Source organism: Varanus komodoensis, unplaced genomic scaffold, assembly GCF_004798865.1.
Source record: "Varanus komodoensis strain SLA01 unplaced genomic scaffold, ASM479886v1 scaffold80, whole genome shotgun sequence".
Lineage (NCBI taxonomy): Eukaryota > Metazoa > Chordata > Lepidosauria > Squamata > Varanidae > Varanus > Varanus komodoensis.
The window spans coordinates 2,074,083-2,096,088 of record NW_025336482.1 but is presented as its reverse complement, the minus strand read 5'-3'; the positions used below and the strand labels follow the sequence as shown (position 1 = coordinate 2,096,088).

Below are 22,006 nucleotides of genomic sequence, written 5' to 3'. Positions count from 1 at the left end.
GTGTGTGTGTGTGTGTGTGTGTGAGAGAGAGAGAGAGAGAGAGAGAGAGAGAGAGAGAGAGAGAGAGAGAGAGAGAGAGAGATGCTGTTGGACTACGCATTTCAGCATCCCCAGGGGGCTGGTGGGGGCTGCAGCCCAGCAATGCCTGGGGGGCCACTGTTTATGCCCCCTGGCTGTGAAGGGGGCAGGAGATCATGAGTTCAAAGATTTCCCCCCCAAAATGCACCAAAAGCGAACATCTCTGCCCCAATGAACACACTCCTCTTCCCATAGCTCAGGGGCCTTGCCCCCTGCTGGACTTGAGCTGCATTGGCCACGCTGACTGGGGATGCTGGGAGCTGGAGTGCGACATGTTTGGGAGGCGACCGGTTAGGGAAAGGGCTCCGTGGTGCCCCCTTCAGCCACGGAATGGGGTGACCAGTGCCATTGTCTTGCCAGTGAGCACGATCCTTTACTCAGAGGTCAGCCCCATTGAGTGGAGTGGGACTCACACCCAGGGGCCTTGCTATGGGCTTGCAGGTTTAACGTGTAAGACAGAGAGTCAGTGCAGAGGAGTGGGTGGGCCCAGACTGAGGAGGTGCGGCTTGGAGGCACAGCTGAGTCCCAAAGGCCACCGGGTGATTTCGGGCCAGCCACCAGCCCTCGACCCAGCCCACCTCGCAGGGTGGGTGTGAGGATGCAGTGAGGAGGAGCACGAGAAAGGCAACAATCCGGCCTCAGCACGGTGGCACACGCGTGTCCAGGGGGACATTTGGCATAACGCACAGGCGACCTTTAACCTTCCCAGTTCCCTGTCCTCCCCAAATAATGGCCCAACAGCTGTTTGGCTCCCCAGACAAGAGAAAGACTCTCGGCCCGTGTTGCTCTGCCTTTGGTGCTTGTTCACCATCCTGTGTTTATGCTCACAACACCCCTGTGAGGTAGGCTGGGCAGAGAGGTATGATTTGGGCCAGAGTCTGCGGGAAATCAGGGCCAGATGCCGTTTCGATGCCTTGCTTGTTCTCTGCATCCACCCGGCTGCCTCAGCTCCACGGAGGTGCCAGATCAGAGAATGAGGGCACCTCGAACTGTGGGCCCCTCCCTCCAGCCAGGGGCTGCTGGGCCCTGAGCAAGAAACGCAGGAGCCCTGTTGCAGCCTGCAGAGCCCAGCTTTTGGCATCCCTGCCTCCCGTGGCTTGTGGCCTTCCTGCACAGCCAGCTTCCTTCCTTCCTTCCACACTGCTTTTCCACCTATCCCCCCACCATCCACGTTGCTTTTCCGTCATTTCCTTCCTTGCGCATCCTCTCCCTTCTGTCTCCAGTCCCTGACCCTCCGAATGCATGTCCCTCCATCCTGCCCACATCGAAACCTCTCTTCCTCTCCCTGTCCCCACGCTCTGCGCAGTTTACTTCCCCGTCCAATGTCCCTTAGGCACTGCAGCAGCAGCGGAGCAACCCAGGGTCAGCTTACAAGAGCAGGGGGGGGGGGGGAGGGCCAGGCGAGGCGGGCTGCAGTGGTCCAAGGACAAAGCGAAGCCGTGCCGGGTGACCCTCACAGAGACGTGGCCTGCTATTTTTTCCTCCAGCCTGGCGCAGTGGGACGCTGTATTAAATAACAAATCCTCTTCTGGATTGGCCAGAGTTCTTTTGGAGAGACATGGGGGCCGGAGAGGAGGGGCAGCCAGGCTGTAATATTCACAGGTTGAGCAATGCTCAGTTTCTGGTGCCCTTTCCATAAACGCCGCCCCTGGGTGGATGGAGCTTTGCTGCATGACTCAGTTTTCCCCATCTGTTAAATGGGATCCAGGCATCTGGTCTCAAGAGGGCACATTTCGTGGTGTTCCAAGCTGAGCAGGGCTCAGCACTGACTGCTGATGGGGATCCTTTTCTTTTTCAGTTACTCCTTCAGCACTGCTAAAACTGAAAGGGGGGACTCGAAACCGCTCGGTCTCCCTAGCCTGAGGGCCTGTCACTCACCTTTCAAGAAGAGGCACTCTGTGCATGCTCTAATCCCTCAGCGAAGCAGATGGAGGGGTGGACAGGGAGCAAACATTTCAGGGGAAAAGACGGGTTCACACCCATCCAGCCTTTGCAAGGAGCCAATAAAAATGCAGCCCCTCTGAGGCCCGTGGCGAGATGCAGCAGCAAAGAAAGCCGACCCCTTCGTGGGCAGAGGCTGGGGGCCCAAGGACGGGAGGGAGCCCTTTTGCTCTCCCTTGCCGCACTCTGGCTGTTCTTGGTGCACCGCTCTGGACGGATTACTCTGCTTTGGTCATGGGCCAGGCAACGGTGCCCGGTCTGAGGAAGGGAGGGCCTGGAGCAGCTGCCATGGGGCCAGAAAAGAGCAACCCTGTGAGTACAGGCCTGGAAACAAGATGGGTGGCTGAAGGGGGGGTCTCCTTAGCGTGGGGAGAAGATGAAGGGGCAATGCTAGAATGTGAGAAGAGCAGGGTTACCCTCTTGGGGAGGCTGCCTGTTCCCAGTACCGAGAAGGCCACCACCTCTGCCTTGGAGCCACTGCTGCCATCCGGGCGAGAGTTGGAGGTTGCCCAGTAGCTGAACAAACCAGCCCTGCGGATCCACCAGGTGGATGTGGCATCACTGCCGGCCCCCGGCAGGCCCTTGGTTGTGGGTGCCGTTGCTGGGAGCAGGTCATGCCCTCTCTTTTCCTGAGCCCCGTTTGCTGCTTCTGCGTACGGAAACAGAGGGTGTGGGATACTCACAAGAGAAGGTGGTGTGATTCTCGCCAACATACTCACTCTGATGTTGAGAAGCGTATCAGTTTGTGGCAGAGAGAGCCGGTCAGGAAAAGCGATAAACAGCGGTGGGGGAATGAATGAACGCCTCACTTCCTCCCTTACTCAGAGTGCAGCTCTTCTTGGATGCAAACACGCGTGTTTTGAGGGTGCAGGGGAATTTAGGGCTTTGCCCTGAACCAAGCGCTGTTTTTCTGCTTTTTTTGACCTTGCAGGTTCCCAGGGAAGGTCGTTGGTGCCGTGGGCAGCTGGGGGAAGGGGGAAAGGGGGCTCCACAGAGGGATGGGGGGGGGAGCCAAATTTCCCCACCCACTAGGCCTGTGCAGCATTTACAGTCAGCTGCACACTCGGAAAATGTGCCCAGCACCTGGGAGCTGCAGTCGTTACCTGGATCTCTAAACGAGATTGCTGCGGGGCGTTGCGTTAGCACTGGTTGCAGTGGACTGGTGTGTCCCAAGTGGTATGTTATGCTCGGCGTGTGACGCTTTTCTGCCCAGATCTTGTCTTTGCCTGCTAAAGAATACGCCTCACTTGTGTTTTTTATGGAGCAAAGTGGCTTCCTTCCGCCTGATTCCCAACAGAAGTTTCAACTCCCCGCATTCCTGACCCTTCAGCTCCCTGCATTCCGGGCTGGGACTGATGGTGATTGAAGTCAGACTCACTATGGGGAGAGTGGCTATGGGTGAATGAGAGGGGCATCTGGGCGGGGATGAGAAGTGGGGACGTGACACTGCCGGTTTCTCAGAGAATCCGGCTTTTGAAGAGTAGGAAATGCCTCTTTGTCTCCTTAGGTTGTGCCTATATAAATATAATGAAATTATCAGCTGCATTGGTTTAGGAGTCCGAGGCGTATGTCCATCACCAAAAGTCTGAGAATCTGGACATGTTCCCTGCAGAGAGTGTTGGGTTTTGGCTGAGGACACTTAAAATACACATGGGGGGAGGATAGGATGCTGAGAGGGAGGAGTGAGTCTGGGTCCAACCATTCTGCTGCGCTGACTCTCTGTCTTACACGTTAAACCTGCAAGCCCATAGCAAGGCCCCTGGGTGTGAGTCCCATTGAAAACAATGGGGCTGACTTCAGAGTAGGCACGTAAAGGATCGTGCTCACTGGCAAGACAGTGGCACTGGTCACCCCATTCCGTGGCTGAAGGGGGCACCACGGAGCCCTTTCCCTAACCGGTCGCCTCCCAAACATGTCGCACTCCAGCTCCCAGCATCCCCAGTCAGTGTGGCCAATGCAGCTTGAGTTCAACAGGGGGCAAGGCCCCTGAGCTATGGGAAGATGTGTGTGTTCATTGGGGCAGAGATGTTCACTTTTGGTGCTACATAAAGGATCGTGCTCACTGGCAAGACAGTGGCACTGGTCACCCCATTCCGTGGCTGAAGGGGGCACCACAGAGCCCTTTCCCTAACGGGATCGCCTCCCACACCGCCTCTTGCTTTTGAAGAAGAAGAAATGAAGTAAGAAATGCCTGCTTGTCTCCTAAGATTGGGAGTCGGGCTGAAACTCGGGGGCAACATTTTCAAAAGGGGCATTTTCCCTTTTGGGCTGGAATCCCTGGGTTGGACAACAACCCACGGCGGAACCCTTCCTCTTGCCCCACATTCCACCCTCAGCATCCTCAGGTAAAAGGCCCCCAGCTTTTAACGCGAAGCCCCTTTCCGGCCCCAGGCCCACTTGCTCTTCCCCAGCTGCTGCCTCCCGCTGAATTTTTCCTCTGGCATTTCCCCCCGGAAATCAGCTTCCTTCCCCTCCATGCTCTTTTTCAAATGGGGGACCACATTCCTTCAAGGCCTTGGGCTCAGGCCTCCTTGTGCCTTGGAATACCCCGAGGTCTTGAGGCCTGGATCCTTCTGGCACCCAGAACCACCCCGAATGAAGGATTTACGGAAGCGTGAGGCACAGTGCGGGGAAGTCAGGATCCGACAGCCACTGGGTTAGGAATTACGGGTTGTAATAGCCACATTACAGGAAGGACATAGCCAGGTTGGAGTCCGTGAAGGGTAGGGCCACAAGGTTGGTGGCCGGTTTGCAGGGGAAACCTGAGGGAGCTGGGTCTTTTCAGCCTGGAGAAGAGGACACTCCGAGGGGATCTGTTGGCGACATGCAGGTATGTGTGGGGGTGTCACACAGAGGTGGATAGAGACCTGTTCTCCCCTGCAGAGGAGCACAAGACGTGCTGCCACGGAGCAGAGTTCAAGGGACCAAGGTTCAATTGGGATGCCAGGAAGTCCTTCCTGATGGTTAGGACCCCGAGGGTACGGAAAGGGCTTCCACAGGAGATGGTTGAGGCCCCATCGCTGAGGGTGTTCAAGGCTAGGCTGGACATGCACATGGAAGGCATGTCACGACCAGAGCTGGCTGGAGGCAGGGTCAGACTAGATGGCCCGGGAGGCCCCTTCTGACTCGCTCAGTGTTTCTGTGTCTCACGCATCTTTGTCTGCCCTCCATCTCCAGGTTCTACTGGGACTTCACGATGCTGCTCTTCATGGTGGGCAACCTCATCATCATCCCCGTGGGCATCACCTTCTTCAAGGAGGAGACCACAGCCCCCTGGATCGTCTTCAACGTGGTCTCCGACACTTTCTTTCTCATGGACTTGGTCATGAACTTCCGGACGGGCATCGTCATTGAGGATAACACCGAGATCATTCTGGACCCTGAGCGGATCAAGAAGAAGTACCTGAAGACCTGGTTCGTGGTGGACTTTGTCTCCTCCATCCCTGTGGATTATATCTTCCTCATCGTGGAGAAGGGGATCGACTCAGAGGTCTACAAGACGGCCCGGGCCTTGCGCATCGTCCGCTTCACCAAGATCCTCAGCCTCCTGCGGCTGCTCCGGCTCTCTCGCCTCATCCGGTACATCCACCAGTGGGAGGAGGTAAGAACCGGGGGCTGAAGGCAAGGCTCAGAGCCGACCCGGGGTTGGGACATGGATGAGACAGGGAGAGGCATTTCAGTGATGGTACCCTACTTAACCCCTTCATGGGTCCCTGCCTTGTCGTGGCGAAGGGGCTTGTCTAGCTCAGAGAAGCGATGAGCTATGCTGTGCAGGGGCACCCAAGACATACAGGTCATAGCTGAGATCTCTGGCCAAAGGTGACCCCCTGGAGAAGGAAACGGCAACCCACTCCAGTCCCCTTGCCATGAAAACCCCACGGGCAGTACCAAAAGGCAGAGATATGAGGCCGGAAGATGAGCCCCTCAGGTCGGAAGGTGTCCAATGTGCTCCTGGGGAAGAGTAGAGGGCTAGTACTAGTAGCGCCAGGAAGAGCGAAGCGACTGGGTCAAAGCCGAAAGGACACTCAGTTGCAGATGTATCTGGTGGTGAAAGGAGAGTCCGATGCCGCAAAGATCTATACTCCACAGAAACCTGGAATGTAAAATCCATGAATCAAGGCAAGCTGGACTTTAGAGACAGATTTTATTTTCTTGAGCTCCGAGACACTTGCTCCTGGGGAGGAAAGCTCTGGCAAATCTAGACAGCATACTAAAAAGCAGAGACATCACCCTGCCAACAAAAGTGCTTACAGTCAAGGCGATGGTTTTCCCAGTTGCAATGCATGGCTGTGAAAGCTGGACCATAAGGAAGGCTGAGCGCCAAAGGATTGAGGCCTTTGGATTGTGGTGCTGGAGGAGACTCTGCGAGTCCCTTGGACCGCAAGGCGATCAAACTGGTCAGTCCTGGAGGAGATCAACCCCGACTGCTCTTCAGAAGGCCAGATACTGAAGATGAAACTCAAATACTTTGGCCACCTGATGAGAAGGAAGGACTCCCTGGAGAAGACCCTGATGCTGGGAACAATAGATGGCAAAAGAAGAAGGGGACGGCAGCGGATGAGGTGGCTGGATGGGGTCACTGAGGCAGTGGGGGTGAGCTTGGGTGGACTCCGGGGGGTGGTGGGGGACAGGAAGGCCTGGAGGAGTGTTGCCCATGGGGTCATGAAGGATTGGGCATGACTTTGCGATTAAACAACAACAAAGTTGGACGTGGTCAAGCATGAGATGACAAGACTGAACATCGACATCTTGGGAATCAGCGAACTAAAATGGACAGGAAGGGGTGGATTTAATTCAGATGACCATCAGGTATCCTACTGGGGCAAGAATCCCTCAGAAGAAATGGAGTAGCCTTCATAGCCAATAAAAGAGTAGGAAAAGCAGTACTGGGAAACAATCTCCAAAAATGGCAGAATGATCTCACTTTGAATCCAAGGCAAACCATTCAGCATCCCAGGAGTCCAAGTCTGTGCCCCAGCCACTGGTGCTGAAGAGGCTGAAGTTGACCGGATCTATGAAGGCCTACAGCACCTTCCAGAATTAACACCAAAAATGGTGTTCTTATCATCATGGGGGATTTGAATGCTAAAGTGGGAAGCCAAAAGATAACCGAAATAACAGGCATGTTTGGCCTTGGAGTACAAAATGAAGCAGGGCACAGGCTGGTAGAATTTTGTCAAGAGAACATGCTGGTCATAGCAAACACTCTTTTCCAGCAACCCAAGAGACGACTCTACACATGGACATCACCAGACGGTCAACACAGAAATCAGACTGACCATGTGCTCTGCAGCCAAAGATGGAGAAGCTCTACACAGTCAGTAAAAACTAGACCAGGAGCTGACTGTGGCTCAGAGCATGAGCTTCTGGTTGTAAAATTTAGGCTTAAATTGAAGAAATCAGGGAAAAGCATTAGGCCACTGAGGTATGACCTAAATCATATCCCTGCTGAATATACAGTTGAGGTGACAAATAGATTTAAGGAATTAGATCTGATAGACAGAGTGCATGAAGAACTATTGAGGGAGGTTTGCAACATTGTACAAGAGGTAGCAACTAAAACCATCCCAAAGAAAAAGAAATGCAAGAAAGCAAAATGGCTGTCTGAGGAAGCTTTACAAATAGCTGAGGAAAGAAGGGAAGCGAAAGGCAAGGGAGAAAGAGAAAGATACACCCAACTGAATGCAGAATTCCAGAGAAAAGTTAGAAGAGATAAGAAGGCCTTCTTAAATGATCAGTGCCAAGAAATAGAAGAAAACAATAGAATAGGGAGGACCAGAGATCTCTTCAAGAAAATTGGAGACATGAAGGGAAGGTTTCATGCAAAGATGGACATGATAAAGGACCAAAATGGCAGGGACCTAACAGAATCAGAGGAGATTAAGAAGAGGTGGAAAGATTACACAGAAGAACTATTCAAGAAAGAGCTTATCGTCCCTGATAACCACGATGGGGTGGTCACTGACCTCGAGCCAGACATCCTGGAAGGTGAAGTCAAATGGGCCTTAGGGAGTCTGAGCAACAGCAAAGCTAGTGGAGGAGGGTGTTCCATCTGAGCTATTTAAAATCCTAAAAGACGACACAGTAAAAGTGCTGCACTCAATATGCCAGCGAATTTGGAAAACTCAACAGTGGTCACAGGATTGGAAAAGGTCAGTTTACATTCCGATCCCAAAGAAGGGCCATGCCAAAGAACATTCAAACTACTGCACCATTGCGCTCATTCCACATGCTAGCCAAATTATGCTCAAAATCCTACAAGCTAGGCTCCAGCGGTATGTGGACCAAGAACTACCAGAAGTACAGGCAGGGTTTCGAAGAGGCAGAGGAACTAGAGATCAAATTGCCAACACACGCTGGATCATGGAGAAAGCTAAGGAGTTCCAGAAAAACACCTGCTTCATTGACTATGCTAAAGCCTTTGATTGTGTGGATCACAATAAATTGTGGCTAGTATTTAAAGAGATGGGAGTACCAGACCATCTTATTTGTCTCTTGAGAAACCTGTATGCGGGTCAAGAAGCAACAGTGAGAACTGGAACCACTGACTGGTTCAAAATTGAGAAAGGAGTTTGGCAAGGCTGTATACTGTCGCCCTGCCTATTTAACTTGTATGCAGAGCACATCATGAGAAAGGCGGGGCTAGATGGATCACCAGTTAGAATTAAGATTGCTGGGAGAAATATCAACATCCTCAGATATGCAGATGATACTCTAATGGCCGAAAGTGAAGAGGCACTAAAGAGCCTTTTGATGCGGGTGAAGGAGGAGAGTGCAAAAGTTGGCTTGAAACTCAACATTAGGAAAACTAAGATCATGGCATCCGGTCCTCACACTTCCTGGCAGAGAGATGAGGAAGAAATGGGGGTAGGGACAGAGTTTATTTTCCTGGGCTCCAAGATCACCGCAGATGGGGACTACAGCCAAGAAATTAAAAGACACTTGCTCTTGGGAGGAAAGCTATGGCAAATCTAGCCAGCATACTAAACAGCAGAGACATCACCCTGCCGACAAAAGTGTGTATAGACAAGGCTATGGTTTTCCTAGTTGCAATGTATGGCTGTGAGAGCTGGACCATAAGGAAGCCTGAGCGCCAAAGGATTGAGGCCTTTGAATTGTGGTGCTGGAGGAGACTCCTGAGAATCCCTTGGACAGCAAGGCGATCAAACCGGTCAGTCCTAGAGGAGATCAACCCTGACTGCTCTTTAGAAGGCCAGGTACCGAAGATGAAACTCAAATACTTTGGCCACCTAATGAGAGGGAAGGACTCCCTGGAGAAGAGCCTGATGCTGGGAAGGATTGAGGGCAAAAGAAGGAGGGGACGGCAGAGGATGAGGGGGCTGGATGGGGTCACTGGGGCGATGGGTGTGAGCTCAGGCAGACTCCAGGGGATGGTGGAGGGCAGGAAGGCCTGGACTGGTGTTGTCCATGGGGTCACGATGGGTCGGGCACGACTTCACAGCTGACAACAACAACAACCCTTCTTAAGAAATGGCCACTCAAAAGGGGCTTGGTTGGCTTCCATGTTCATTTGCCTAAGTTATTTATCCTACTTCTATCCTGCCTTTTTCCTGTGAGGAACCTGATGGCATGGCTCACCTCCTCCTCTCCATTTTTATCTTCACAACAGCCCTTTGAGGTAGGTTAGGTGGACAGTCCATGGCTGTCTCAGTGAATGTCACTGAGTCAGCTTCATAAATGTATGAGTCGTTGAACCCGGATCTGCCCAATCTAACACTCCGACTGTCATGTGGCACGGACTCCTTCAGAACCTCAAGGCCAAACACATCCTTCTAGCACCAAAAGAGACCCTTTGGGTTTCCCCTGCCATTTTAAGAACTGTTTTGGTGCTTTTGCTGCTATGTCCTGCAGCAGAATTTTAATTTGCTTTTATGATGTTGCAATGGTCACATGTTTATTTGGAGGTTTAATTTTGCAGTTTTTTTCAATGATTGGGTAGTTTAAAAGAAGAGTAAATAAATAAACTGGCACAAGCAGAGATTCTGGCAGAAACATTATATGGGATAAGACTTCTAATGATAATTTTAAAGCATTTTGTGCTCTAATCTTGAATGTGATGCAGAATTACAGAGCACATCCCCTTGATAAAACCTAAGTAGTTTGAGCTCCAGTCCTGAATTCCAATTAGCTCTGGTCAGATCCTAATAATAAATTTTCCAAGGCCTTTCAAAACAGCAGCTTAAGCTGTGTTTTGTTTTTTGAACTTTCAATGCCTTACACTATGTTAAAACATTTTAATGGATTCTATTTATTTGAGTTTTTCCTTATTTACAGTATTTCTATACCACTCTATATTCCTGAGCAGTGAATGCTAAACGAAAGTAAAAAGGATCTAAACCCAGAATGGATATATCTAATACCGGACTATAACAAGAAAACTGGTTGGTTACTCAGCAATGGCTGGATCAGGGAAAAATTTCTGCGGTGGGCATCGGGAATGAATTTGGGTTGGCAGCAACAAGGAAGGAGTCCCACAGAAAGGGGTCACCACACAGAAGCCTGCTCGGAGTGGGACCCCTGGCAGCAGCCCCAAGTATTTTGCCTGCATCTTATTTGGCATGGTTTGAGCGTGACAACGCTGGGAATTCTCCAGGTGGCCCTGCTCTCATCTCTGCCTGCGAAAAAGGCAACCCTGAGATGGCCAAGTGTTGGGAAAGGGGGCGGCCAAGCGACTCCCCTGTGAGGAGCTGGTATGGCACTGAGAGCGTTTTAAAGTTCAGCTCATACGGGTCAGCGGGGTTTGTGTCTGTGGTGAGAAAAAGAGGAGGAACACGGGAGATCTTGGCCCCATTGCCTTCCCCTCCTTACCTGCAACAAAGGAGGAAGGAACTTGGCTGTGGGGCAGCCGCCAGCTCTTCCTTCTGGTCTCAAAAGGTTTCTTTTCACCTCCCACTCCCCAAAATGCGAGCTCGTCATCCTCGCTGCCCTGGATAATAGCCATTGTTAAATGTCTGCCTTTGCTCAGGTTTGCTCCAGGCAGGCTGGAGCCCCAAATCTTTCCTTTGGAGCCCCAAATCCCTGGAGGGATCACTGGAAGAAAACCACAAGGTGTTGAGGTTGTTTCTTGCATGGGCTGTGCTCCCTGCGGCCCCCTCAAATTTTTCTGCCGGGGGCCTTCCCGTTTCGCTGTGTGCCTCCCTTTCTACAAAGATCTCTGCAGCTGGCCCCATGGACCTGAGTGCCCGGTCTTTCCAGCACCTCTTGCTGTTCCAGCCCCTCCCTCTTATTATCCAGCTGGCTTTAGACTGTAGGCTGTCTGGGGCAGAGACCTGTCGTATTGTACACTTTTTGGACTGGGTTTTCCTGACGCATGACTCGATCCTTGGAATTCCCACTGCAAAGGAGTCTTAACACAGCCGCGCATAATATGAGCTTCCCACGGAGCAGATAGGCAGGTGATCCCGGAAGTGCCGGGTGAAACAGCGGAAGTCACTTTTGGAAGATGTGATGGCTCCCAATTTGAGAAGGGTTTGGGCAACTTCGTGCAGGAGAAAGCAGCCAATGGCTACTAGTCCACATGGCCCTGTTCTCCCCCAAATGTCAGCGGCTGGATGCCCATGAGCACCGGTTGCTGGGAAACATGGGTCAGAAAGTGCCGTTGCATTGAGTCCTGCTCAGAGCTTTTCTTCCGAGGCACCTGGCCGGCCACAGGGGTGCACATGGCCCCCCAACCTTACCCAGACCTGCTCCCCAGATGTTCTTCCTATCAATGCATTGAACAGAGCTTTAGCGCATGCACTCTGGAGGTAATTCTGCAGAACGCACGGCAGTCTTGGAAGTGCCCCATCGGGTAACGGCAGAAAATAAGGAGTGGGGCAGCCATGAAATTTTAGGAAGCGCTGTGCCTGATCCGACACTCGCAGCCCCTTGAGAGCAAGCCGGGGAAGAATAGGTCTGGGGTAGACTCAGGACTTGAACAGTTGCTGCCTTAAGAAATGAGACCGCAGCACAGGGCTGCCGCCTCCTGGAGTGCCAGCAAAGCAGGAGATGAGCGAGGAGCCAAGCCAAGAACGTTCCTCTTTGGGGCACCCCATTCATGGGATGTTCTCCCCAGTGAGGATCGAGGACCGTCTGAAACCCGCTGAATCCTTTCAGGAGTCAGGTCAAGCCCTTACTTTGTCAGGCCTCTGAAGGACTGGTGCTGGAAACATTTGCACGAGGCAGCTGTTTAAAAAGCACTGGTATTTTACAGTGGCTTTCTTAGTTGTGGCTTTGCTTCGGCACTGTGCTAAGCACGTCATTTGTTTTATTACTGCCAATTGGGTTCTTGACAGTTTGCATTTACTATTTTCTTGGAAAGAGCAGTGTAAACCAGACAGGAATGACTCTCCTACCTTCTGTCCAAACATGTTCTTATAAAGAACAGGCCTGTTGCAATCACAGCCAAAAGCTCTCTATGGGTCTGCTCTGCATCTGGATTAATCAATTGATCGATTAATTAATAATCTTGTATTAGTTCAAGCACCTCTGAAGCCAGTGAAGGAGTCTGCCTGCCATGTCTCTGCATGAGGTGGTGCTCTGCCTTTGGCATCTTCTCAATGGGCTAACATAGGATTATTCATTCACTCCCTGTGGAAACATGCTGGGAGATGACCCACACGACTTGCAGGAGGCTGCTTGTTGCATCCCTGATTGAGTCTCTGGGCTCGACCACTTCCAGGTGCAGGGATGACTATTTCTGAAATCATCACATCACCAAGAAAAGCAGGACTGCCGAGCTGCTTTCACCCAAGGGCAGAATTCCATTTCAGAGGAGGCGCATTCCAGCAGGTCTGGGAGGCGAAAGCGGAGGGGCAGGGGCAGAAATCCGGGGCTATTTTCCTTGCCAGCAGCCAAGCCTTGGACCAGCCTTTCAGAACAGGGAAAAGTCTGCACAAGAGCCGGGGAAACAGCACACCATCAGTGCTCGGGGCAAAGGTGTGTGGTCAGGGGAAGGGCATGTGGAGGCCTGGGGCCTGGCTGGCCAGGTGGGAGCTCAGCTCCCCTGTCCCCGCGGCACAGCCTGATTGTAGTGACTGCACGCTGCAGAAGTCACTCCCCCGACACACACACACACACACACACACACACACACACACCTTGCTTTTTGAACTTTTCGCCTGATGGACAGCATCTGGCCGTCTCAAAAGTATGCCTATTTGTGGCCTATTTAATAAATAAAAGTTGGGTCGTCGTAATCCAAGTATTGTTAACCGCAAGACAGGTCTGGGCACCTTTCTTAGGATGGACACAAGCCGAGGCTGAGAGGGTCAGGCGTGGCAGCGGCCGGGGAGTCCCTGACTCAGGGATGCAGCCCCCACCTAACCCAGGGCAACCGCTTTTCCCCTTCCTGGGGCCCCCTCCTTGAGAACTGCTCTGCCCCGTCTGCCTTTCTCTTTCCTCTTTAACTCTCTTCTTCCTCTGTCTTTTTATCTCTTTCTACTCTGTCGTTCTTCTTTCTAGTCCTTTAACATTCTTCTTTCTTCCTCTTTCATGTGGCTCCTTCCTTCCTTCTTTAACCCTCTTCCTTCTCTGTCCTTTTATCTTTATTCTCTATCACTCTTCTTTCTAGTCCATCTCTAATTCCCTCCTTTCTTCCCTCTTAAACACTTTTCTTCCTTCCTTCCCTCTTTAATCCTTTTTGTCTTATCTCTTTCTTCACTATCACTCTTCTTTCTAGTGCTTCTCTAACTCCTTCCTTTCTTTCCTCTTCAACACTTTTCTTCCTTCCCCTTCCTTCCTCTCTCTCCTTCCTCTTTAATCCTCTTCTTTCTGTCTTTTTATCTCTTTCTTCTTTATCACTCTTATTTCTAGTCCTTTTTAAATCTGTTTTCTAGCATTTCTCTGTCTCCCTCCTTTCTTTCCTCTTACACATTCTCTCCCCCCCCCCCCCCCTCTTGGTGCTCTTTCTTCTTTAACGCTCCCCCTTCCTCCTTTCGGTCTCCGCCAGATCTTCCACATGACCTACGACCTGGCCAGCGCCGTGATGCGGATCATCAACCTCATCGGGATGATGCTCCTCCTGTGCCACTGGGACGGGTGCCTCCAGTTCCTCGTGCCCATGCTGCAGGACTTCCCCAGCGACTGCTGGGTCTCCATCAACGGCATGGTGGTGAGTGGGGAAGGCCAGGCAGCCGCCATCTGGGTCAGGCCAGGGGCCTCCATGAGGACCAGGAGCATGGATCTGAGCCAGGAGTGCAAAGCAGGCAGGGCAGGGTTCGGCCCTTCTGTCTACACAGGGGTCCTCAAGCTTTTAAAACTGGGAGCCAGTTCACTGTCCCTCAGACTGTTGGGGGGCCAGACCATAGCTTGAAAAAAATATCATGAATTCCTATGCACACTGTACAGATCTTATGTGTAATCCAAAATAACGGGAAAAAACAATACCATATTTAAAGTGAAGAGCAATTTTAATCAACATAAGCTGATTAGTATTTCAGTGTGATGTGTGGGCCTGTTTTTGGCTACTGAGATGGGCAATCTCTGGTTCCATATTTTCTCCTCTCTTCTGCATTCTCGCTCCCCTGCTTTTGAAAATGCGGAATTTCTGGCTTTGCTAACAAGGACAACCACCTAGCAAAGCAAAGCTCCCCATCATCTCCAACCAGCCATCTCAATGACCATGAAGGGACCATGAGGACTAGAAACTTGTGTCTTGTTCCATTAACTTTTTAATGAATGCTGAGGTATCCATGACTCCAGGGTGTGGCACAGGAGACAAAGTGTCTGTGTGACCTCAGAGAGGTCCATTCGCCTCCCTGGGGCCTGTTTGAAGCTGCCCCCCCCCACTCCATGCCTTGTAGAACGACTCCTGGAGCGAGCTGTACTCCTTCGCCCTCTTCAAGTCCATGAGCCACATGCTGTGCATCGGATACGGGCGCCAGGCCCCGGAGAGCATGACCGACATCTGGCTGACCATGCTGAGCATGATTGTGGGCGCCACCTGCTACGCCATGTTCATCGGCCACGCCACGGCGCTCATCCAGTCCCTGGACTCCTCCCGGCGCCAATACCAGGAAAAGGTACAGACCGCGGAGGGAAGCGATGCGCACGAAGAGGTGCATTTTGGTGTGCCTTGCCAGGCGCTGGACTCGAATAAAACCACGGCACCAGACTTCTTTCAGCCTACAGGCCGCATTCCCTCTTGGGAAGACAAATTTTCACTTAAAGTGTGCTTTTTCGGGGGTGGGATAGACCTGTTCCCTGCTCTCTCCCTTCCTTTCTTCATTCACGCCCACAAAACCTCCACCCAGGCAAGGCGCCCGTTTTGAGACCTCTCCCAGGCCGGCCGGCCGGATCCTTGCTCTTTCCCTTCGCGTTTGCATTCTTCAGGGCTGCTAGGCTGTTGCATTCTCTCCCAAGAAAGCGGATCCGAAGGGGCGTCACATCGCCTCCTGGCAAGCTTGTGTTTGTACCCTGTTTCCCCGAAAATAAGACCTAACCGGAAAATAAGCCCTAGAATGATTTTTCAGGATGCTCGTGATATAAGCCCTACCCCAAAATAAGCCCCAGTTAAGATTGTCAGCCAGACGGGCGCATTTAGTATGTCCGTTGCAACACATATAGATGTATTGAATTATAAAATAATAATGCTAATATATAGTTAGCTATAAATAAATATTATTGACATTAATACTTGAAATAAATAATAATATATGCTATAATTAAGTATTTGTCCATACTGAAGCGGGCACCTTTGGACAAGAGGTAAACACCTGTGTAACAGATGAATGCGAGATGTATGGCGAATGACCAGAATACTGAGAACGCATGAATAACATCGATATGTCGTGTGTTGTAACGGACATGCTTAATGCACTCGTGTGTTGCCACTCCTGCCTCGTAAGTCTTCAACCGCCACTTGATTTAACGGCAGCTTTAAAGGGAATAATACTTTGACCCCCCAGACAAGATGAGTGCACAAAGGAGCGATTCCACTGAGTAAAAGCAAGGAATCATGGAGGACTCTCGGGGCCAGAATCTTATGGCTTTCTTAAGAAAAAAATAAGGCTTTGCCTGAAAACAAGCCCTGATGCGTCTTTTGGAGCAGAAATTAATACGAGACCCGGCCTTATTTTGGGGGGAGCATGGGCGTCGGCTCCCTTGGAACAGAATCTGCGATTCACGGGCTCTCTCTCTATCTCGCTTCCGCCCCGCAACTCCCCTGCAGTACAAGCAAGTGGAGCAATACATGTCCTTCCACAAGCTGCCGGCAGATTTCCGGCAGAAGATCCATGACTATTACGAACATCGCTACCAGGGCAAGATGTTCGACGAGGACAGCATCCTGGGCGAGCTGAACGAGCCCCTGCGCGAGGTAAGCCGCCTCCTCGGCTGCCCCCCCACTCTCCAGCGGGGGGGAGCGCCTCTGGGCGGCCACAGAGGGCACAGGGTCCGTGCTGCTTTGCGGGGGGAGATTCGATTGAACGTCTTAGAGGAACAGCACCCCCCGCCCTGTGCCTGCTGGCTGCAGCAGTTTATTTTAAAAATGTATTTCTGCATTTACGTGGCCCCTTGCAAGGATGGCTCCCATGGCCCCCCCCTTCATTTTTAAGCCTCGCAACAACCCTGTGAGGTAGGTGCCACTGAGAGGCTGTGACTGGCTCAGAGTCGCCCTGAGAGCTTCAAGGCCAAGCAGGGACTTCAACCCCTGCTCTCGCGAGCCCTGGCCTCTAACCACCACACGACACTGCCTGGTATCTGTCTGCAGATTAAACCTGCGAGTATCTGTGTGGCGGGGTACCATCTTGCCCTGAGCTGCAGACCACCCTATGGAAAGCAAGCTCCTAGTCCTCATGGCTCTGAACAGAACGCTGGCTTATGGAAGGCCAGGCCGAGTTCATCCAGCCCCCTTTGACAGCAAGGGCCGGGGGGCCTTCCCTGGGGAGTTAGCTTCACTCTCTCTGCACCCCACCCCTGTCTCTCCCGCTAGGAGATCGTCAATTTCAACTGCCGGAAGCTGGTGGCTTCCATGCCGCTCTTCGCCAACGCGGACCCCAACTTCGTCACCGCCATGCTCACCAAGCTGAAATTCGAGGTCTTCCAGCCGGGGGACTATATAATCCGGGAAGGCACAATCGGGAAGAAGATGTATTTCATTCAGCACGGGGTGCTCAGCGTCCTGACCAAGGGCAACAAGGAGATGAAACTCTCCGATGGCTCCTACTTTGGAGGTGGGCCGCTCAGAAGGGTCCCTGAGGCGTTTTCTTGTGGCTGCTTATCCAGACCAGACGTTGTTGTTCTTGCTAGTCGTGTCCGACCCATCGTGACCCCATGGGCAACCTTCCTCCAGGCCCTCCTGTCCCCCACCATCGCCTGGAGTCCACCCAAGCTCACACCAACTGCTTCAGTGACTCCATCCAGCCACCTCCTCCTCAGCCGTCCCCTTCTTCTCTTGCCCTCAATCCTTCCCAGCATCAGGGTCTTCTCCAGGGTCTTCTCATCAGGTGGCCAAAGTCTTTGAGCTTCATCTTCAGTATCTGGCCTTCTGAAGAGCAGTCAGGGTTGATCTCCTCTAGGACTGACCAGTTTGATCGCCTTGCGGTCCAAGGGACTCGCAGGGTCTCCTCCAGCACCACAATCCAAAGACCTCAATCCTTCAGCGCTCAGCCTTCCTTATGGTCCAGCTTTCACAGCCATACATTGCAACTGGGAAAACCATCGCCTTGACTATATGCACTTTTGTCAGCAGGGTGATGAATCTGCTGTCTAGATTTGCCATAGCTTTCCTCCCCAGGAGCAAGTGTCTTTTAATTTCTTGGCTGCAGTCCCCGTCTGCGGTGATTTTGGAGCCCAAGAAAATAAAATCTGTCACTCCCTCTATTTCTTTCCCTTCTATTTGCCAGGAAGTGAGAGGACCAGATGCCATGATCTTAGTTTTCCTAATGTTGAGTTTCAAGCCAACTTTTGCACTCTCCTCTTTCACCCGCATCAAGAGGATCTTCAGTTCCTCTTCACTTTCTGCCATGAGAGTGGTATCATCTGCATGACAGAGGTTGTGGATATTTCTCCTGGCAATATTAATTCTGACTTGTGATTCATCTAGCCCCACCTTTCTCATGATGTGCTCTGCATACAAGTTAAACAGGCAGGGCAACAGTATACAGCCTTGCCAAACTCCTTTCTCAATTTTGAACCAATCCGTGGTTCCGTGTCCAGTTCTCACTGTTGCTTCTTCACCCACATACAGGTTTCTCAAGAGACAAATAAGATGGTCTGGTACTTCCATCTCTTTAAGAACTGGCCACAATTTGTTATGATCCACACAATCAAAGGCTTTACCATAGTCAATGAAGCAGAAGTAGATGTTTTTCTGGAACTCCCTGGCTTTCTCCATGATCCAGCGTATGTTGGCAATTTGATCTCCAGTTTCTCTCCCTCTTCGAAACCCTGCCTGTACTTCTGGTAGTTCTCGGTCCACATACTGCTGGAGCCTAGCTTGTAGGATTTTGAGCATAATTTGGCCAGCATGTGGAATGAGTGCAATGGTGCGGTAGTTTGAACGTTCTTTGGCATGGCCCTTCTTTGGGATCGGAATGTAAACTGACCTTTTCCAATCCTGTGGCCACTGTTGAGTTTTCCAAGTTTGCTGGCATATTGAGTGTAGCACTTTACCTGCATCATCTTTTAGGATTTTGAATAGCTCAGCTGGAATACTGTCTCCTCCACTAGCTTTGTTGTTGCTCAGACTTCCTAAGGCCCATCTGACTTCACCTTCCAGGATGTCTGGCTCGAGGTCAGCGACCACCCCATCGTGGTTCTCAGGGACGTTAAGCTCTTTCTTGTATAGCTCTTCTCTGTAATCTTGCCACCTCTTCTTAATCTCGTCTGCCTCTGTTAGGTCCCTGCCATTTTGGTCCTTTATTATGTCCATCTTTGCATGAAACGTTCCCTTCATGTCTCCAATTTTCTTGAAGAGTTCTCTGTCTTTCCCTGTTCTGTTGTTTCCTTCTATTTCTTTGCACTGTTCATTTAAGAAGGCCTTATCTCTTCTAGCTGTTCTCTGGAATTCTGCATTCAATTGTTTGTATCTTTCCCTTTCCCCCTTGCCTTTCACTTCCCTTCTTTCCTCAGCTATTTGGAAAGTTTCCATTTTGCTTCCTTGCATTTCTTTTTCTTTGGGATGGTTTTAGTTGCTACCTCTTGTACAATGTTGCAAACCTCCGTCCATAGTTCTTCAGGCACTCTGTCTATCAGATCTAATTCCTTAATGTATGTTCATCAGGAATATGATTTAGGTCGTACCTGAGTGGCCAAGCCAGATGGGACCTGGCAAAATTCTTTCCCTATTTGCAGGCAGAGCATGGGTGGGGACACCCCCTCCCAAATTCCTCCAGGGGGAGGAGGCATTCTCAGGTCGGGCTCACCTACACACAGGACGCACCGTTCACTCCGAGCCCCTTTTGCATCCTCCACAAGGTCCTTGTCCCTGTTGTTGTGGGGAAGAAATTGTAGGCAGCCGCCCCATAAGGCTAACTGGAGTGTGGGGAGCCAAGGAGGCTGCTGGGAAGATGGTGGGAGTGCCGCTCCGAGGCCACCTCCTCAGGAAGCCGGAAACCCCAAACCCAGCTCAGGGGAATTTCTCCCTCTCCAGGAGGGCCTCCCCCTTTGGAAAATTCTTCTTTGTATTTCTTTTCAAAAGCTATATATTTCTTGCCACAAGCTGAATGAGAATGGCCTCAAAAAAGTGGGAGAAAGTTTTGGCTAATGCGAGTGAGAAAATGGGAAAGAAATCCTGGGAAAGGAGGTGGAGTGGCAGTGGAGGGGCGGGAGCCAAGATCAGGCGTTGTCTCAGCAGTTGTTCGAGGCTTTGTGTGTGGAGACGGCAACTGTGAGTACCGGCTGCTTGGGACAAATGAACCCGCTGATGCCTGGGAGGTACCAGACTACAACGGCAGAGCTGGAGTTCCAGACTTGGGTCCGACTCAGCAGGTGTGGGGGGCTTCTGTGGGGATCCATCTGAAATCTGGCATGGGTTTCCGACGTGAACCTTTTCCCTATCTTCCTGTCCAGAGATTTGCCTTCTGACAAGAGGACGGCGGACTGCAAGTGTCCGCGCTGATACCTACTGTCGTCTCTACTCCCTCTCGGTGGACAACTTCAACGAGGTCCTGGAGGAGTACCCCATGATGAGGCGAGCCTTCGAAACGGTGGCCATCGACCGCCTCGATCGCATAGGTAAGCGCCGGAGCTGTGCTTGTGCCGGGGGAACAAAGGGGATCCCTCGCTCGAAAGGATGGGACGCTTTTGGGGCTGGTGTGGCATTTGCTGTCAAAAATGCCCTAATTCTGCACTCTTTACATCTGTACATAGACAGGGTGGTGTGGGGGAGGGGTTTTCCAGTTGGAATAGAGAGGGCAGCTCTGACCCACGTGCCTCACTGATACCACTTCGTGAATCTGGCTTGTAAACCTTGCATGATCAGAAACAGAAACATAGAAAGAGAGGGAGTCAGAAGGGACCTCCCGGGCCATCTAGTCTGACCCCAGCTGCAGCCCTCTCCACTCGGAGAAACATAGAAGCAGAGTGAGGCAGAAGGGGTTCCCAGGGCCATCTAGTCTGACCCCTGCTCCCGCCGACTCCGCTCATAGAAACATAGAAGCTGAGTGAGGCAGAAGGGGTCTCCTGGGCCATCTAGTCTGACCCGGCTCCAGCCGGCTCTGCTCATAGAAACATAGAAACAGAGGAAGGCAGAAGGGACCACCCAGGCCATCTAGTCTGACCCCGGCTCCAGCTGGCTCTGCTCATGACATGCTCCTGATGGAAAGTCTGCAGATGGTTGGGGACAGTGTGGAAGCGGCATTCCAGCTGGCAGGCAGGGCAAAGGACGTTGGGAACGTCTCCTGCTCCATGAATGTGGGTGCATTTTCAATCCATGCATGGCGGGAAATGGAGGGCAGTCGGAGCTGTCTTCGGAGGCCCTGTCCTGCCACAGCTCTCCCTCCTGGCGCAGGAAGCATCTCTCCTCGGATGCACTTCTGCTGCAAGCGCAGGTCAGAATAGGCCCATCCTAGCTGAGGAATTCCCTGCCCTCCCTCGGAAGGTGTCCCCTGCAGCATCTGTATGTCTGCGCGGGACCCAGTCCACCGCAGCCACCTTCCGGCCCCTGGGCACAAGAGACAGGACCACCTGCCTCTCACACGCCCGTCTCCCCCCCCCCCCCCGCTCCCCAGGCAAGAAGAACTCCATCCTGCTGCACAAGGTCCAGCACGACCTCAACTCGGGCGTCTTCAACAACCAGGAGAACGAGATCATCCAGGAGATCGTCAAGTACGACCGGGAGATGGTGCAGCAGGCCGAGCTGCAGCAGGCGGCGGCCCTCTACGCCCCCGCGCAGCCCCAGGTGACCTCGGCCATCGCCACGCTCCAGCAGGCCGTGGCCATGAGCTTCTGCCCGCAGATGGCCAGCCCGCTGGTCGGCCCCATGGGGCTGGGCTCGCCCCGGGTGGTGCGGCGGCTGCAGTTCCCCGCGGGGGCGTCCGGACCCTTCTCCATCTCGCCGGCGCTGCTCCAGCAGCAGCAGCAGCAGCAGCAGCGGCCGCAGCAGCAACAGCCTCCGACGCAGAGCGCGCCGCCGCCGCCGCCCCAGGAACAGCCGCAGCCGCAGCCGCCGCCCGCGCAGCCCCCGCCGGCGCCGTCCAGCAGCCCGTTCGCCTCGGCGGTGCCCAGCCCGCCCTCGCAAAGCCCCCTCGCCAGCCGGACGTTCCCGTACGGGGGCGCCAAGGGCCAGTCGGGCTCGCAGCTGTCGCTGAGCCAGCAGAAGCTGCCCGGCTCGCCGCCGCGGCTGGCCGCGCACCGGAGCACGCAGGCCCTGCACACGAGCACGCTGAGCCAGGAGACGCGCCCGCTCTCGGCCTCGCAGCCCTCGCTGCCGCACGGCGCGGCCCAGCCCGCCAGCCCCCCGCCCTCGGCCCGCGAGTCCAGCGCGTCCGTCGCGGCGGCGCCGCGCGGGTCGCCGTCCTCGTCGCCCGCCGCCCCGACGCACAGC

The 22,006-nt window shown here is 52.8% G+C and overlaps 1 protein-coding gene across 1 annotated transcript in view; it reads left to right on the top strand.

Annotated features, from left to right (window-relative positions):
• Positions 1–22,006, top strand: part of HCN2 (hyperpolarization activated cyclic nucleotide gated potassium and sodium channel 2) — a 26,441-nt gene that overhangs the window by 3,742 nt on the left and 693 nt on the right. Inside the window, exons 2-9 of the mRNA XM_044455907.1 lie at positions 5,197–5,620; positions 13,970–14,131; positions 14,823–15,041; positions 16,190–16,336; positions 16,952–17,192; positions 20,032–20,217; positions 21,192–21,579; positions 21,661–21,945. Of these exons, the coding sequence (XP_044311842.1) occupies positions 5,197–5,620; positions 13,970–14,131; positions 14,823–15,041; positions 16,190–16,336; positions 16,952–17,192; positions 20,032–20,217; positions 21,192–21,579; positions 21,661–21,945 (2,052 nt within the window). The remainder of the gene's footprint in view (positions 1–5,196; positions 5,621–13,969; positions 14,132–14,822; positions 15,042–16,189; positions 16,337–16,951; positions 17,193–20,031; positions 20,218–21,191; positions 21,580–21,660; positions 21,946–22,006) is intronic.